This window comes from Diabrotica virgifera, chromosome 7, assembly GCF_917563875.1.
Source record: "Diabrotica virgifera virgifera chromosome 7, PGI_DIABVI_V3a".
Lineage (NCBI taxonomy): Eukaryota > Metazoa > Arthropoda > Insecta > Coleoptera > Chrysomelidae > Diabrotica > Diabrotica virgifera.
This window is the reverse complement of record NC_065449.1, coordinates 235,143,820-235,161,971: the sequence shown is the minus strand read 5'-3', so window position 1 is coordinate 235,161,971 and position 18,152 is coordinate 235,143,820. Positions and strand designations below refer to the sequence as shown.

The 18,152-nt window shown below is 33.4% G+C and overlaps 1 protein-coding gene across 2 annotated transcripts in view; it reads left to right on the top strand.

Annotated features, from left to right (window-relative positions):
* Positions 1-7,723, top strand: part of LOC114325707 (putative inorganic phosphate cotransporter) — a 35,083-nt gene extending 27,360 nt beyond the window's left edge. For both annotated transcript variants that reach the window (XM_028273837.2, XM_028273838.2), the window contains 2 exons: positions 3,713-3,836; positions 7,614-7,723. In XM_028273837.2, coding sequence (XP_028129638.1) covers positions 3,713-3,836; positions 7,614-7,672 — 183 coding nt within the window. In that variant the 3' untranslated portion in view covers positions 7,673-7,723. The remainder of the gene's footprint in view (positions 1-3,712; positions 3,837-7,613) is intronic.
* The last annotated feature ends 10,429 nt before the right edge of the window (positions 7,724-18,152 follow it).

Here is an 18,152-nt window from a genome sequence, read left to right as displayed (position 1 = left end):
GCTAAACAGAGTGGATAATCAGTCAAGAAGGGGATCTATAATTGCACCAGGATTGTCGTTCACCGTAAAAACAATTTTTAGCTAACTAGTTCTTTTATAACCACAAAAGTCAATACAAATATAATGAAAGTAAAGATGATTTAGATTTGATTAAAGACCAGGGCCTCTACTATATACTTATGCGTATTTCGGCTTTACCTTAGCCTCATCGGAGCACTAGAGTATGATCGTTTGGTTTCTTGCACAAATCACTCTATAATATTGTCATTAACAAGAAATTAATTATACTCGAGGGTTTTTTTATCATACATCTCAAACAATTTAGCTTTGGTACCCTAGTTTTGCTAAAAAGAAAAGCATCTAACCAGTGCATACTTCCAGTGCTCACTTATGGCTGAAACACTGACATTGACTAAAGCATCAATAAGAAAATTACAAGTAGCACAACGAAAAATGGAAAGATCCATGCTTGGCCTAACCTTGAGAGCCAGAATACGTAACGATGAGTTACGGCGAAGAACTGGAGTGGAAAACATCATAAAATGCATTACGAAGTTGAAGTGGAAATGGTAAGGACACGTCACAAGATAGAGAGACATCAGATGGACAAAGAAGATTTAGGGTGGCGGCCAAGGGCAGACAAGCGAAGTCGTGGAAGACCACCTACCAGATCGACCGACGACATTAAAAGAATAGCGACAAACTGGATGGCAGCTGCGCATGACGGAGAAGGGTGGAGACATCTTGAGGAGGCCTATGTCCGACAGTGGACAAATTTGGCTATGTGATGATGATGACCCCAGTTTTAAAACTGAATGTATTATGTTTAAGTTTTGATCATGCGGTCCAGGCCCTCTGGTAGAAAAATGTAATTTTTAATTCTTTTTAAAGTTTGCTGCCCCTAAAATTTTGACGGCAAAATTACTAGTAAATAGTAATATCGACAGTACGATAATGATTACAATCTCTGTAGATCTGTAGTGTTTGTTGCTGTTGTTCTTGTTCTTCTTCTTCTTCTTCAAGTGCCGTCTCAGCAACGGAGGTCGGCAATTATCATAGCTATTCGATATCTAGAGACGGTTGCTCTGAAAAGTTCATTTGATGTACATTGTACCATTATCTCAGGTTGCGCAGCCACGATATTCTGCATCTACCTATGCTTCTTTTCGCTTGAATCTTTTCCTGCATAATCAACTGGAGCAAGTTATATCTCTCTCCACGTGTAATATGTCCATGATATTCTAATTTTCTTGTTTTGATGTTATTTAAGATTTTCATTTCTTTATTCATCTTTCCCTGAACGTCTTTTTTTTTGTTGTGTTCTGTCCACGATATTTCCAGAATTCTTCTGTACACCATAGCTCGAATGATTCTGCTTTTTCCATCTCACTCAAGGTTCAAACTCTCATTCCGTAAAACAAAGAGGAGAAAACGTAGCTGATTTTGTCAAAATTTTCTCTAGCCTTTTCTATCCTGATTTCGATTTTCTGGAAGTAGTCACTTGTGGAATTGATCATTTTGCCAAGATATGCATACAGTTTGACGTTGAGTCCCCTTATGAACAGATTTCCGTTATTTCTTTGAGTTTTCGATATTCTCATAAATTTTGTCTTCTTGGCGTTCATTGTTAGACTGTATTCTTGTCCAAACTCCGCTATTATGGTCAACAGCCTCTGAAGATCCCCAGTATTTTCGGCTAACCTGACAGTGTCATCTGCCTCTCTAATGTTGTTAATGCCAACTCCTTTTACCTTTTTTCTAGCTGTTTCACTTTCAAGAGCTTTTTTCAAGATCTCTTTCGAGTTGCCATTAGGAAGAGTTGGCGACAACACGCATCCCTGTCTCACCTCAAGTCTTATTTCAATTTCCTCTGGCAGTTGTTCGTTGACACGTACTTTTGCTCGTTGATTATAGTATAAATTCAATATAATCCTGAGATCATTGTAGTCTATCTTCTTTGATTTCAGGGCATGTATTAATAATGTGTCCATATCATTAGTGTTTATTGAATAAGTTAAATATTGTTGGAAAACAACATGAAAGATATATTTATAAATAATCTATAAATATTGGCGGAACTTCATAATATTGTGGCATACACTTAAGCCAATACAGAATAAAAATTTATGCAATTTGATGTGTGATTCCTATATTGGACAGCACAAACCAATAGAAAGACTGCAATAAATAAGTGATATAATTATGTTGTTGTCTAACGTTTTATTATTAAAAGATTTAAATTTTAATTAAACATTCGTGAAGTCATACTATAAGTTACGATGTACAAACATATCATCACCATATGTTATTGGTTATAGGAAGTAATATTGCAGATATTATCATATTTTCAATCTTGTGTAGGTAGATATGAAGTCGGCGGTTTTGAAATTTTTATATTTTCTTGTAAAAATAATTATACTAAAGTTCAGTAAGCGATGCAGGGCATGTAAACAACGATTTTGGTTGTTAAAGATGTTCAAAATAATTTATTATTTTGTATATTATTAAAATATTTTTCTCATATTTTCTAAAAATAAAAACCTTATTTTGTAAAAGGTATATGTATTTAAAATCCAAAAAAGGGGCTGTATCACAAAACGTTTTTGGAATCAATATTCTATCATCAGTGTTATCACCTAAAATAAGTATAACTCTATATATGTAAAACAAACGTGAGGTTAAATTTTGACAAAGGTAAAAAAGTGAATAGATAGTGTTATACTTACAGGTTTACATGCTTTATGCCACCAAAATGTATGGGTAAAACCCTTAAATTGATTTTAAACAGTTGGGGTTACATTATGTTATCAGATTTTGAAGGATGTTACAAATATTTTCAGATTAACCCCTGGCATCACATGACATCAACCATATTGGTTGGAAAATTGTAGGTAGAATCTTACATGGTAGAGTTTAGGTGACAACTGATCGGAATGGCCCCCGGAAGGATGTCATTACCAGACTGACACCATACCTTGACAGAATCTAATATGTGCAGTTAATCCAGGCAAAAGAATATAAAGTTTATGCTAATATTTAAATAATAACAGTAGTGAAAAATATTTGTTGGGATTAAATTGGGATCATTTTTTCTCTTTTCTCGATTAGTAGTTTTAATTGTATAGTAGGTATATAAATTATTGTAATCACTGCATTCACATATAGTAAAAAAGTGATCCTATTAATTAAATTAATGAATAATTTAAGCGATTATACAAGTAACTCTTATCCAGAATATTCAAAAACTTAACAAAATAGCCATCTATTTTTAAAATACTTTTTAAAATCATAGTCAAAAATTTTAAATACTTTGCATCATTTTATCAGGTTATACACATTTTAGGAAACACTGATGATGATCGGTCAACCGATTGAAAACTAGTTCTGTTTGTTTTATGATGTAGCCCTGTATAGGGATTTTAACAAATATACCTTTTATAAAGAATTTCATGTTTTTTTTACAAAAAGGATTATTAAGATCCGTCTTGTCGTTTTTTTTTTCGGAGGTAAGGCCGATTTTAGTGCTTTATTGCTTTGCCTAATATAATTCTTAAAATTTTGGTGAGGCAATGTGTATGATATGCATGATAACAACAAGATGTATATTACCCATTTACCTACCTTAACTTCTTTCATAAAATATTTTAATACATCTTAACAAAACTGCCAGTCCTATAATTACTACCTATTTAACTTTTTATTTAATTTTTAGGAAGATCCTAGTCAATGGAAGATTGTTTTTTACACAGCAGCAGCCATAAATGTTGTAGCCGGAGTTATTTTTGCAATTTTTGGATCTGGTCAAGTTCAGTCCTGGGATAATATTGTCTCAAAAAGTATGTACGCATTTTTATTTTTCTTGTGATTCTAAAACTACAGCTAATCAAATCATAATAATAGTAATAGTACTGATATAATAAGATTCAGGTCAGGTTCAAACGTCAGGACCAAAACGACAAATGCCTGTATGAATGTCAAGTACAAAAAACCGTCCAACATCATCCCAGGCAACCAAATACATTTACAAAACGTTGAAAAGATGTCATAATTATCACCAAACCACGTCAGTTTGTCACGTTTTTTCGACGTCGCAAGTCACGTGAATATGTCCCACCATAACTGACGTCATTTTTATCACGTTTTAAATAGGTGATTTAAAAAACGTAGTTTTTATTTCGTTTTTTTTTAGAATATTTTTCATTTGAAGGATTTAAAAATACACAATAACAATTATTATTCGTATGGGTATTGTTGGTGTTGCAATTTTTCATTTAACTGTTTTAAATTTAGCTTATAGGCTAAGGTATACTTACTGTGTCAATACTGAAATAACATATAAATTAATAAATAATTTTTTAACAAATTAATTTAATTAAACTCGATAACACATAATTAGTTCATTAACAGAAAATATTCACCAAAACAAAACACATAACCTCAAATCATTTTCAAGAAGAACTATTGCACTAAACTAACTCACTACTCACTTGAAAAAAACGAATAAAAATCTCTTAATTAACGCGTTTCTTCAACTAAATATCTAAATGAAAATTCCTTTTTTACCACACAAAGCACGTAAACAATAAATGAAAAATTTCTTATTACAATTTAAGCTTATCAACGTCAATATACAACATTAACATTATAAGCATTAACCCGTTAAGCTCCTTCAATTTTTGTGACGTCATACTTGGGCTGTCTAAAATGAAAACGTATTTTTAAACGTATTTTAACGTCATTAATCTTACGTATTTAAAATCACCTACAAAAGACGTTTATACGACGTAATGTTCAAACAAGTGTATATATTCAACCAAAAGCTGACGTTTCCTCGACGTTATTGACGTCACTTGGTTGCCTGGGATATCGGGGACTGCTAGGCATTTGCCGCAACTGAAGACAAGGAACGGCATGACTCAGTAGGAAAGATACCACTCATGAAATATTCATCAAGCTGAGACTTGTCCAAACGGACCATCTCCAATTATTATCAATATGTTACTGAGAGAATGCTTGAGAATGACAATTACAAGCTGTTGTGTACTAACAACAATTATTTGTGTAGTAAATAAAACGAAAAAGATCACCAAGTACAGAGATCTGGAATTTAAAATACGGGGGTAATAGAAAGAATGGAAAGGTAACCAGAGAATACCTAATCAAGTAGAATAACCTTTTAGAAAACATAGAAAAGCTGGGTGTGAATAACCATCTCTATAATACCATGCAGAAAGCTGAATTACTTTCGATGTCCAGATTTGTAAAAACATTTTGGGAGATACTTCAGCATAGCAAGTCTCCTACGGACCGACAATATGAAAAGAGTCCCACCAGAGTTCAATATTTTCTAGGATGAGTTTTCCCCTTAGAGGGAGTGAGAGCTGCATGGCTAAAATAAAAAAAAAATGAAAAACTGGCTAGAAATTACCGGGAACTCCATGTGGTGGGAGAAACATCTGAGCATGTAAATAAAAACACAGAAAGGAAAAGTAGTCAGGTACATAAAACTTGATGAAGCTCAGCAAATACCGAAAAATATTTAGTAGGCAAACATAGCTGGTAGATTAAAGAAAAGGAAATAAATACCTATTAAAGCGATTACTAGAAAGCCAGCAATAAAGATATAGCCTTTACACAAATGATTTTTTCAGGTCATACCTGCATATACACAAAAGGCGCAACGAGAAACAAAATCATTGTTACTTATTAAACTTCAAGTGCCCTCTCCTCAGTGGAGGTTGGCTTCTACAATTTTATTGAACTCTTGTAGTTCAGAGAAATAAGGAAAAAGAAATATCCTGTTAGTGACACAACCCCCTTCAGGCCGAAACCAAATTTTTTGAGTAGTATGGACATCTATATGAATAACCTGTATGTTTCCTGCAGCCGACTTTGATGATATATATAGTTATAAACAAACGAAGATTAGAAAACGGTAAATTTTTGCTTTTTTCGTTTATTACCAAAAAGTTAAGCATTTTAAACAAAGTAAGAAACTTCGACATGGCGTTAGCTGAATATGTCTATCCTTATTGGTTGCTTAGAAAATTGCAAAATAAATCATAAATTGTGAGTTTTTATAAATATTCATAACTTATGTAAAAATTAAGTTAGAACCTTCTTATTACACGGAATGCTGAGACTTCTAGTGCTTAAACCATATCCTAAATTTCACAGCAATTGGTCAAATAGTTTAAAAGTTATTTAATTTGTTTATCCGAAATTATTTTTTTTGCAACAGTAAAAGTCAGAAAGTGATGACGTTACTGTAATACTTTGAATAGTTTATGAAAGAAGAAGATTTACACTATTAATTTAATTAAAAGAAAATGACAAAAAATAATTCTAAATATTGCACAATTATTTTGCAACAACACGTGAATGAAAAAAAACGGGGTGGGGCTAACTTCGTCCCTAATTGCCCGATGACAATTGTTTTTCTTTCTAAATGTGTATGAAAATTCATTTTCTAAATGTGAAAATAGTTATTTTCCTAACAAGTGCAGAAAGTCATGCTTTTCCGCACGCGACTGCAGTTTGCCGAACGACGCGAAGCGAGAGTTCGGCAAGCAGTCGAGTGCGGAAAAGAGACTTTCTGCAAGCGTTACGAACAATATTTTCTCTACGAGTCTTCAAAAAAATGACCAAATCTTAATCAATTAATTTAAGTAATATGAAAATACATACACAAATTAATTCTGTGACAAGGTTGACAAAACCAAAGTTTCAGCATAATTGGTTAGCATGACGACGATCTTGGTTTCCATGACGACGATTCAATTAATTTTTTTAATTAATATTTATGAATATAGAGGTCGCATAAGATTGTAGTTCCTTCTTTACCATTTTAATAAATGACAGTCTTCCTCAGCTGATCTGCTGTTCACGTGGGCTCAAAATGGTCTGACTCAGCCATGTTGTCTTTATAAATTAATAAAAGAATTTAGATGTGATTCTATTCACTGTAAAGGGTTATTACCCTATATCTGTGGCTTTTGCCCAGTATTTATGTTTTTTGTTGTGTTGTTAAGCAATGGCTCTTCTATGAAGGTATTTTACGAGGACGTAAATTTTTCACTCATTTTTTATATGAAAAAAATCTTATCTTAAATATGTCCTTTTAAGAAGCTCTGATGATGGCACGTTATGTGTTGAAAGTACTTAGCTGATATAAAATATATTTTTTACAAACTATCAAAAGTTTTTTGAAAACATACACCTGTTTGCCGTTTTGACCTAAAATAATTTTACACTGTTTAAAATTACTTTTTGTCATTTTTTTTAATTAATATTCTTCTTTCATAAACTGATTCTTAATCTTCATTTGTTTATAACTATGTATATCATCAAAATCGGCTGCAGGAAACATGTAGGTCATTAATATAGATGTCCATACTACTCAAAAAATTTGGTTTCAGCCTGGAGGGGATGTGTCACTAGACTATTGTCTGTCTTCAGCTGTTCTTATAAGGTGTTCAAAATTTAGCCCTCTCCATTGTCGGCTGTTTCTTAGCCACGATAGTCTTTTCCTGCCTAGCCCTCTATTTCCCTCGATATTTACTTATTAATAATGGTATGTAAACCTTGTGTATACGTAGAATTTTTTGTTACAGATAAAATCAGAACACAAGAAAACGTAGAAGATGTTTCAAATCAGGAATTAATAACTTAATTTAGGTATTTATTTTTATTATGTAAATAAAATTTTTAATTATGTTTTAAATTTTGTTCCTTTTTTTATTGCTATGATTCTGAGGAATATTAAAATTAATGATCCCATGGAAATTTATCATTCGTGATTTGTTAAACAAAGAAATCTTTGTTGGGTAAAAGAACATAAAAATGAATGCTTAAAACGTGTTTATGTTTAACCATCCATAAGTAATTTAATTTTGTTAATTACATATGTTTAAAACACAATTACAATACTACTGCTGGTATTTCAATTTGTATAATTGATTTTAGCAAAAGAAAAATAATACTATTCCTGGAAATGGTAACCAATAATGAGTATATAAATAGTATAATAAATTATATGTAGGCAAATCAAAAATAAGAGGTTTGTTCTAGCAAACAGTCAAACTAGTCAGAAACCGTCAGCAAACTATTGGTCAGTGAGAGAAAATAATACAGTCACCAGTGCTATCCCCTCTACTCGCGCTGGTCCACTATTCGCTGATGGTTTCAAACCGTTTGAAACTGATGCTAGAGCAAACCTATTAACTACAACTTTTAATCCTGCATATCATAAAAATTCATTGCTTCTTAATTTCTGCTTCATTGTCATTGCTGTCCTCTAGCCTAGGATGGAACTGCTCCTTTCTGCTATGAAATAGACGTCAATCTGACAATTTCAATTGACAATATAAATTATTTAAGAAAGTTTCAAGACTTCTCCGCTATTCGCGCACGATCGTTTCTCAAATCCCTTCCAAGTACTTGCACACCGCGAATAGGACTTTTCATCGATTGTCATTTGTTTCGAGCTTCTGTCATATGTTGCATAATCTGTGTATAATATTAATATACACGGATTATACGAGATATGATAGAAGCTCGAAACAAATGACTGTGAATGAAAAGCCCTATAGTGGTATTTACTGTGTTTTGACAACTCATTTGTTTTATTTTTAAAAAGTTCCCACGTAATGACTAGTCTTCTTTTACACTTATCTTTAAATGTGTATCTTATCCGCAGTCTTTCCTAGATTAGATCTATGTCTCACCGTTTCCTTCTGTAATTCGGATATCATTTATCTATAATTTATATGGCAGAATGGAAGGATGCGAAAAGCATTATAGACTACATCGTCTACATAAAATAAATGGAACGACTAATGAAGAATATACAGACAGATAAACATGCAGAAATAGGCACAAATGATACATTAGTAAAGACAGAATTAATACCAGACATGAAAGAGAATAAAGAAACAAAATAGTAAGAAAGATTACGTATAGCGAAAGTAAGTCGAATAAAGTATACACTCGTAAATTATACCAAGCTGAGGCAGAGTCCATAAAATTGAAAGGATTAGAAAAATACAGAAACAGAAGTTAGAAAGAAGCATGCAAACAATATTATTATATGAATACAAAAAAATTGTAGGACTATAGAAAATATCATGAACTCATAATCTCAGACAAAATTCAAAAATAGATGGATGGAGAAAGGCAAAGAAGAAAAGTTATTTAGGGAATTCTTATGATTGATTTCTGTGCCCAGATATGTGAAGGCATCCACACGTTCAATAGTATAGTTGTCTATTATAATATATAATATACGTTTATTAAAATCAATATTTATTACAATAATTTACAATTTCGGTTTACTTACACCAGAATAAACGTAAAAAAAGTCTTAAAAGCATAAACATGCTTGTTGACTTAATCTGTCTAATATTGATATGTTTATGTTTATTGTTTTTTTTTTACAAATCATTATTTTATTTTACAGTTTCTAATCTAATTTCTATGTTTTTTTATCTAGTATAATTTAAATTTATTAAATTGTTTCCCAACTCCCTGTTTTCTTTTACCCAAGCAATAACTAATTTTTTATACAAACAAAAATTTTTGATATTTTTAAAATTTATGGGCAATTGATTGTATATTCTTGGAGCAAAATATTTAATTGACCGTTGCGTGATTGTTTTTAAAGTGTGAAGACATTCGACATTTAATTTTCTTATTTTTTCATAATTTGACACTTTTACTTTAAGAGGAATTTTATCTTTATGAATATTTTTAAGTATCTCTAAGCAGTACAATTGCCGAACATCAAGAACCTGAGTTTCATGAAAAAGTTGGTCTGAGGGATATGTTTTTCGTTTTCCATAATATATTAGTTTAAGAAACCATTTCTGTGTATTTTGAAGGGTCACCAGATGGCAATCAGCTACTCTACCCCATCTAAAAATCCCATATACAAGATGAGATTGTACTAGAGACAGGTAAAGCGTTTTAAGCTCTTCAACATCAAAAAACTCTTATTGCTATATTATTTTCATTCTCAGGTGTTCTTTTGATGATCATGTACTTATTATTTTTTTTTTTTTTTTTTCGTTTATTTTAGGCCATCTTTTTTGTGCTTGAGGATAAATTTCCTTGAACGTTTCAATTAGTCGTGTCTTGCTTCTACTAATAATGGCGACAACATTTTCATATGCAGTAATTTGTACTGTGTTGGTATTTAAATGGCCGATTACATTGGTTTTCCTGATGACTGCCTCAAGAACTAGGTTGAACAGCTTGGTTGAAAGTACGTCTCTCTGTCTCACCTTCATGTTGATGTCAAACAAGGGAGATAGTTCTCCATCTACTCTAACTGTGGCTTTTGGACCCTGCAGCGTCATTTTTATGAGGCTGGTATATTTTTTTGGTATACCTAGATTGCGGAGGTCTTTCAGCATTTTGTCTCTTTTCACACTATCAAAAGCTTATTTAAAGTGTATATACATATTACATATATATTTATATGTCGTATTCATAAGCTTTTGCCTGTATCGCTCTTAGTATGAATATGTTGTCTGTAATGGCTCTATTAGGTCTTAATCCATTTTGATAATTACCAATTATATTTTCGGAGTATTCTGACAATCAATTGTAGATAATGCCAGAAAGGATTTTGAATATTACATTTAGCAATATAATTGATCTGTAATTCTGGCATTTCCTCTTATCTCCTTTTTTATATATTGGCTGTAAAAGACCAATGCCCATTCCTCTGGAACTTGTTCCTTGGTCCATACCAACGTTGTCAGGTAAAAGATTCTTCCCCAGAGTTCGGATCCTCCAAATTTCAACAAGTCTTCCGAAACTCCGTCCGTTCCTGGCGCTCTACTGTGTTTCTTTATTATTTGAACTATTTCTTCATAATCGCATTTAAAATTGATCATTTCTATTGTCTCCATTAAGGTTTTCCGAGAAGTATTCTTTCCACCTCATTATAATTTTTTGTTTCTCTATTAGTAGTTCTCCGTCCCTGTCTGCATATTGTCAATTTTGGTCTAAATGACTGTGTGCTTTCTTTTATCCTTTTATAGAATTTTCTGCTTTCCTTTTTAAAAGCCTCTCTTTTTTATTCTGCAGATTCTAGTCATCTTTTTCTGTAACCATCAATAGCAAATAGTAAATATTTTCTTATTATGTGGAACTGCAATAGCTATTATAAATGTAATCATAAATTTTGTTTTCATATGATGACCTTTCAGTTTACATTAGGTAAGTTGTAAATGCTGGATAAATTATTGTGGCAGGTTACATCTATTAGCATATATACTGCAAGTTTACTTAAAAACTCATATTTATTAATTCAATAAACACGGATTTTCTCATCGTTAAAGCTGACAAATTTTAAATAATTATGCACTTAACAGATACTACAACAAATTATGAATGTATGAAGCCCGACATATTCAAGATACTCCTATATACTCGAATTCTTGAAAGATTAATAGATTTTACTGCCATATTTGCACTTAAATGTAATACTTTACTTGGTTAAAATATATGATTTTTGTTTTTGTAAATACTTGCGCAGATTATAAAGATAGCGAAAGGTGCTTTGACTTTGACTGCTGGGTAAAAAATATGCATCCAATTTGGGCTGCGTAATTCATTATTCTTTCATTTACATCTGATAAATAATTGTTGACACTTCTAACACAGTCATAATGTTTTAGCGTATCCAACCGAATTTTTCGATATTTAAAGTAAGTTTTAATTACGACATTGGTAGTTATTTTCATTAACCTCCCATTCCATTATTCCATATTCAAAAACATTTGTGCAGAAAAAATGTAGGCATTGATGTTCTGCAGGCTTGTAAAATATGTCAAACTCTACAGGGTGAATACTAACTACGTGGTAAAGCAAATATACTTGTTTATCAGGGCACATATTATAGATTCTAGTAATAGGACCGTGATTTTACTAACGGTGATTCAGTCACCGTGATTTAGGAATCACCTATAACTACTGTTCTCCCCTAGATTTTATAACCGTGACCAATGAACAGATATATCAGATAATAAATTCACGGTCACCGTCTCACACAACGTTCTTGTATAATAAATATATGATACTCTACATCATGCAGGTTATACAATCTATGCTGACAAATGTGGCAGTCCTTAAGGGAGCAAATGCTACCCGCGAGCTGCTTGATAACATCAAATATAGAAAGATGGCCTATTTTGGACACGTAGTAAGGGGAGACCAGTATAATATTCTTCAACTTATTATGATGGGTAAAATCGAAGGACGCAGAGGAATTGGTAGAAAGCAGGTCTCTTGGTTGAAGAATATCCGGGAATGGACAGGAATAAATAAAGCATAACACCTATTTAAAATAGGTCGAGACAGAGACAGTATCGTCATGTTAATCGCCAACGTCAAGGGAACTTGATAGGGCACGTTAAGAAGACTCTACATCAGCAGGAAAGAAAAGTTATCACAATAGTAATTGGTTCTCAAAGAAATGAATTGACAGGAAACTGGAGAAGGCGCCACAAGGCTGAAGAATTTGTGACTCTGTATGATACTGAAAACATCCTCACACATAAAAAAGCTAACCGGATAAGATAAGCACGTCATGTAGTAAGATCAGAGGAAGACAGCCTATTGAAGACAGTGTTTTTGAGAGATCAGATGGTAGAAGGTCATTAGGCCGTTCCAGGAAAAGATGGAAAGATGATGTTGAGGCCGATTGATCTAGGAGTGGGCTACAACATTGGAAAATTGAAGCGCAGGATGGTAGAAGATATGGCAGTTAGGCTATAGTGAATGCGGCAAAGACTTACCCCGAGTTGCAAAGCCAAAAAAAGAAGAAAAAATATAGCATATATAGTATAATATATAGTAAAATATATAAGTAAACAAATATACAAATAAGCATACATTTGGGAAAATACAGATAGAAAAGGTTGATAAATACACACCTGGATTTCAAAAAATAATGATCAAATAATATAATATAAGGGCCAAAATAGCAAAAGCAAGAAGTGTGTTTGTAAAATTGAAAAAAAAATGTCTAAAATAAAGGCCTTAGATTATAACTGAGGGTCGAAGCTCTGAGATGCTACGTGTTTCCGATACTGCAATAGGGACTTGAAAGCTGGACATTGATGCCAGAATACATAAATAAGCTACAGTCATTTGAAATGTGGTGTTACAGAAGGATTATAGCATGGACAAGGAAGAAAACGAACACGGAAGTATTGAGAGCAATGTGTAAAGAATACGAAATAACAAACATTAAAAATTAGAAAGTTGCTATATCTGGGACACGGAATGTGGGTACAGAGATAAATGCTAAGACTGATAATACAGGGAAAGATAAGAGGCGGAACGACTATAGGAAGAAGAAGAGTGTCATGGTTGAAAATTTGAAGGGACTGGTTTCAATGCAGTTCTATAGAACTCTTTAGAGCAGCGGTAGATAGAGTAAAGATATTATGATGATATCCAACCTCCGATTGGGAGACGGTACTTAAAGAAAAAGATTTAATTAATAGGTAAAATTTTCAATTCTAATAGCAACATTAATAATATTGAAAAATATCAAAAATGTTACTAAAAGATTTTTAAATTGAAAAACTTATTGGTCTATTTCCCTGGTAACACCTCCAAAGCTCCTAAAATGTGCAAACCAGATGGATGCGGTAGGGAAGACAAAGGGAGGGAATTCTAAAAAGTTGCAATTCACAAACCCCGTCTGCAGCTTGGTAAAGTTCCAACAGAAAATGGACCTAGTTACTCTATAGGAGTTATACTAATATTCCGATAGGTGAGTTGCCGGAATTTAATTAAAAATGAATATAATAAAACAAACGGTAATTTTATTGTTGTAACGAAAATGTGTTTCGTTAGGTCTCTCGGAGAGGGTCGAGTCGGTGTGTGTGTGAACCGTTCACGTGTTGTGTAGTGACTGAAGAAAAACCACAAACGATAATAATGTTTGTGTTCCTTTTCCCCTGACCTGACCAGATGAGTAAATAAATCACTAGGTCTGGCGTCTACTTCCGCAGTTTTAAGAAAAACAATTTCGACTGCATTAAGTGAGTTGTTGAAACAGTGCAGCTTGTTGCACCGCACAGACGATGTGACAGGGTGAAGCCATGTCTCTTAACATTTGTATTTAAATGTGCATTTCGAATTACTAACGTTGTTTCGTTTTTGAGGAAAAATATTAAAATTAAAATTAGCAAAAATAGTAATTAAAGCGTATCGCTATACACCCCCCTCTGAGAGATTAAGACGATAGATAATACATAATATACAAATTACATATAATGAAAATTGAAAATAGGAAGAACAAAAATAATAATGCAAAGTTTATACGAGGAGAAAGAAAAAAAATCACTGTGAATTACTGTGAACCAAAGAATCACTGTGAACTAACACTTTCTTCGTAGCTTCCGGTAAATCTTGCTCTTCTGTTGTTTCTTTTGCTGGATACTGTCATTTCTTTTGTTTCGTGATGGGTAGAGTCGTGAAGCTCGTACGCTGGTTTCAATCTGTCTATGGAAATTGTTGATTGTTTTCCATTTACCCGGACGACAAAAGTCTTGTCACCTCGCTTAACAACTGGAAAAGGCCCGTGATATGGGTTTTCTAAGCTCCTTTTGATTGTATCACGGCAGATGAAAACGTGAGAGGTGGTTTTCATGTCTTTGAAAATGAAGGTACTTTTGGATCCACGATGCGACGGTTGCGTAGGACGGAGGTTTTCGAAATGGTTTCGAAGCGTTTTTAAATAAATGTGAGCATTGTCGTCGGTGTTTCTTTGTGACGAAAACAATAGTTCACCTGGCAAACACAATGGTTCTCCGTACACGAGTTCGGCGGCGGAAGTACCTAAATCTTCTCTCCACGCTGCTCGTATGCCCAGTAACACTGAAGGTAGGCTTTCGGTCCATCGGATGTTTTCATGACATCGAATTGCTGCTTTTAACTGTCGATGAAACCTTTCTACCATACCATTTGCTTGCGGATGATAGGCGGTTGTCCTTAAATGGGAAGTTCCAGTTAATTTGCATAATGACTTGAAGAAATGCGATTCGAATTGTCGGCCTTGATCTGTTGTGATGCGCTTGGGAGTGCCGAAACGAGCTATCCAACCAGAAAAAAATGTTCTGGCTACTGTGTCTGCTTCTTGATTAGGCATCGGGAAAGCTTCTGGCCAACGTGTGAAACGATCGACGCATGTTAAACAGTATCTGTTTCCTTCTGAAACCGGCATCACTATAATGTCTATGTGGACATGTTCGAATCGGCTGGAAGGTGGAAGAAAAATTCCAGTAGGTGAAACAATGTGGCGCGATATTTTCTATTTTTGGCACTGTAGACACGCTCGAGTCCATTTCCTCACATCTGATTTAATGGATGGCCAAACATATCGCTGTGTGATCATCTTCACAGAACTGTTGATTCCGGGATGTGCTAGGTTATGCATGGTGCGAAAAATTGCCATTCGAAGTGGTTTCGGTACAAATGGTCTGGCTGTAGATGTTGATATGTCACAGTACAAACTCACGTTTTGTTCGGAAAAGCGTATTTTCTTCATTTGTAGTGATGTTTTCTCACTTAAAAAAGTTTGCAGTTCTGGATCAGTTTTTTCGCAGTTTTAAGAAAAACAATTTCGACTGCATTAAGTGAGTTGTTGACACAATAATTGTCTGATAAAGTACTTAATTAATGAGGGTGCAGCTTGTTGCACCGCACAGACGAAAAACAGATGTGACAGGGTGAAGCCATGTCTCTTAACATTTGTATTTAAATGTGCATTTCGAATGACTAACGTTGCTTCGTTTTTGAGGAAAAATATTATAATTAAAATTAGCAAAAATAGTAATTAAAGCGTATCGCTATACTAATATAACATAAAATAAAAATGTGTACCATTATTATTCAGTTGCAATGCGAAGGCAAAACAATCTTATTTTTCACTTAAAATAGGGAGCGCAGTCCAGCACTCTGAATCGACGATTTTCGACTCTTGTTGGAGTCATCCTCGGAGAGGCGTAGGCCTGCTGCTTTCTGCTCCAAGTGACTTCGAAGTGCTTCAATTGCCAGATGACGCTAGTCACCTAATACATACACGTCAGTTACAATGTGGGGATAAACTTTCATGGTTTGGTCACTTCGAGCAGAGAGCAGCAGGCCTACGCCTCTTCGATGATGACTCCAATAGGAGTCGAAAATCGTCTATTCAGAGTGTTGGACTGAGCTCCCTGTTCTAAGTGAAAAATAAGATTGTTTTGCCTTCGCATTGCAACTGAATAAAAATGGTATACATTTTATTTTATATTTAATTAAAAATTAGTTAAAATCCTAATATGAAATATAGCACTTTTCTATTGAGTATCACAGTAATTACTTTGCATACAATACGTCATTACGTTTTTGTTATAATAATATTTATTAAAGATAACATCTCAGTTTATAGTAATTTGATAGTTTAAAGCTATCCAATTTTATGTAACTAGATAATTAAATTCGATTTTATAGGCCTGGATCCCGCGTACTAAAAAAAAGTTTATTAATAGCAAACTGAAAATTTGTTAATAGCTTAACAACTGTGTCCAGTCGGACAAACTTTGCTGTACGGGAACACTGGAAAAGGGGAAGTTTTAATTGTGGAACAGGTTACAGGTTTCGAACAGCCGACATCGAAAACATTCCATGTATTTTGTCGGGAAGAACTTCCAAGTTTTCCCCTTGATTTGGATTTGTTACCCTTTCATTAAACTCTCATGCAAGAACTGCTATTTACCACCAATATAATTCCTGTCATTTCACATGTTCTACGTGTCGGAATTATTAAAAAGCCCAACATATTTGTTGGAAAAATTTTTTTCATGCATTATATAAAGTTTGCTATTGAATTAACTTAAAAACAACCTGCTAGATTTCAGAATCATAAACTTGTCAGGATGACAACTTACAAAATGAAAATCGCGTTCCACAATTAAAACTTTCTCTGTTCCAATGTTCCCATAAAACAAACTTTGTCCGACTAGACACCGTTAAGCTATTTACAAATTTTCAGCTTGCTATTAATAAACTTTTTTTTGGTACGCGGGATCCAGGAATATTGAATAACCATTGCAGTTTCTCAACCAATTTCAACTGCTATTATGCTTCTAAGCCGTATAATTGACAGATAAATGAAATTTGTATAATAGAACTGTCATGGACCCTTTACACGCATACACGAAGTTCAACAAATAAGGAAAAGACCTTTAGTTTTATACAATTTTTGTGACTAGTACACTCTCCTTGTTCATTTTTTACTTACGCAATACAAAGAGATGACTTAATGAATGTGTTGCATCTGCATGTCACGATGTGGTGTACGATAAGAAAAGAAAAAGGGATTTGGATGCTGTATTTATATTTTTGTGAATTTATTTCACAAACATCTTTTACTACGTTTTTATACGTAATCTATTTTGGATATAACAGAAGGATTATAAATATGAATTAAACAGTTATAATTCACTGTATAGTTCTTATTAGACAGTTTTCATACGATTGATTGATTCTAGTCCACAGTGCATGGTTCTTTTTGGAAGATGATTAAAAAAGTCTTAGAAATAATCTTAACTGTTTCCTTTGAGTGAAACATTTTAGAGTGCAGGTTGGACGCGTTTGCGCATCCCGCATCATTAACATATTTACCAGCAATCACGTGGATAAAGGGTATCTCCAAGGAGATGCTCTTGGAGTAGAAAGAAATTTGAAAGAAAAAGACTGTCACAATAGAAAGGAGTTACGATTAGGAATCAAAAGGCGTATAAATTGTAGTATCAGTTTTTGCCATGTAATTTCGTATCGAAAATCGTTTCTGAAAACCTAATATCATCAGGATTTGATGACACAATTTTAGCTGCGGTTTAATCGGATCACGTTTCTATGAAAATAACAAATACTTTGATTTTCTGATTGAACTGAGAAGATATTTTCCCAGAAGTTACTAACATCAGATCATTTGCCACGAACCATGCCAGAGTTGGATGGTATAATACTATTCATGACCCTTAAAAATAGCATTGCAGTCATTACAAACCCTTGAGAGGTGCCATTTACTTGATGTCTCATTGAAAATGTGCAGTGGTTGATTCGTATTTGAAAATTGTGTTGATTAA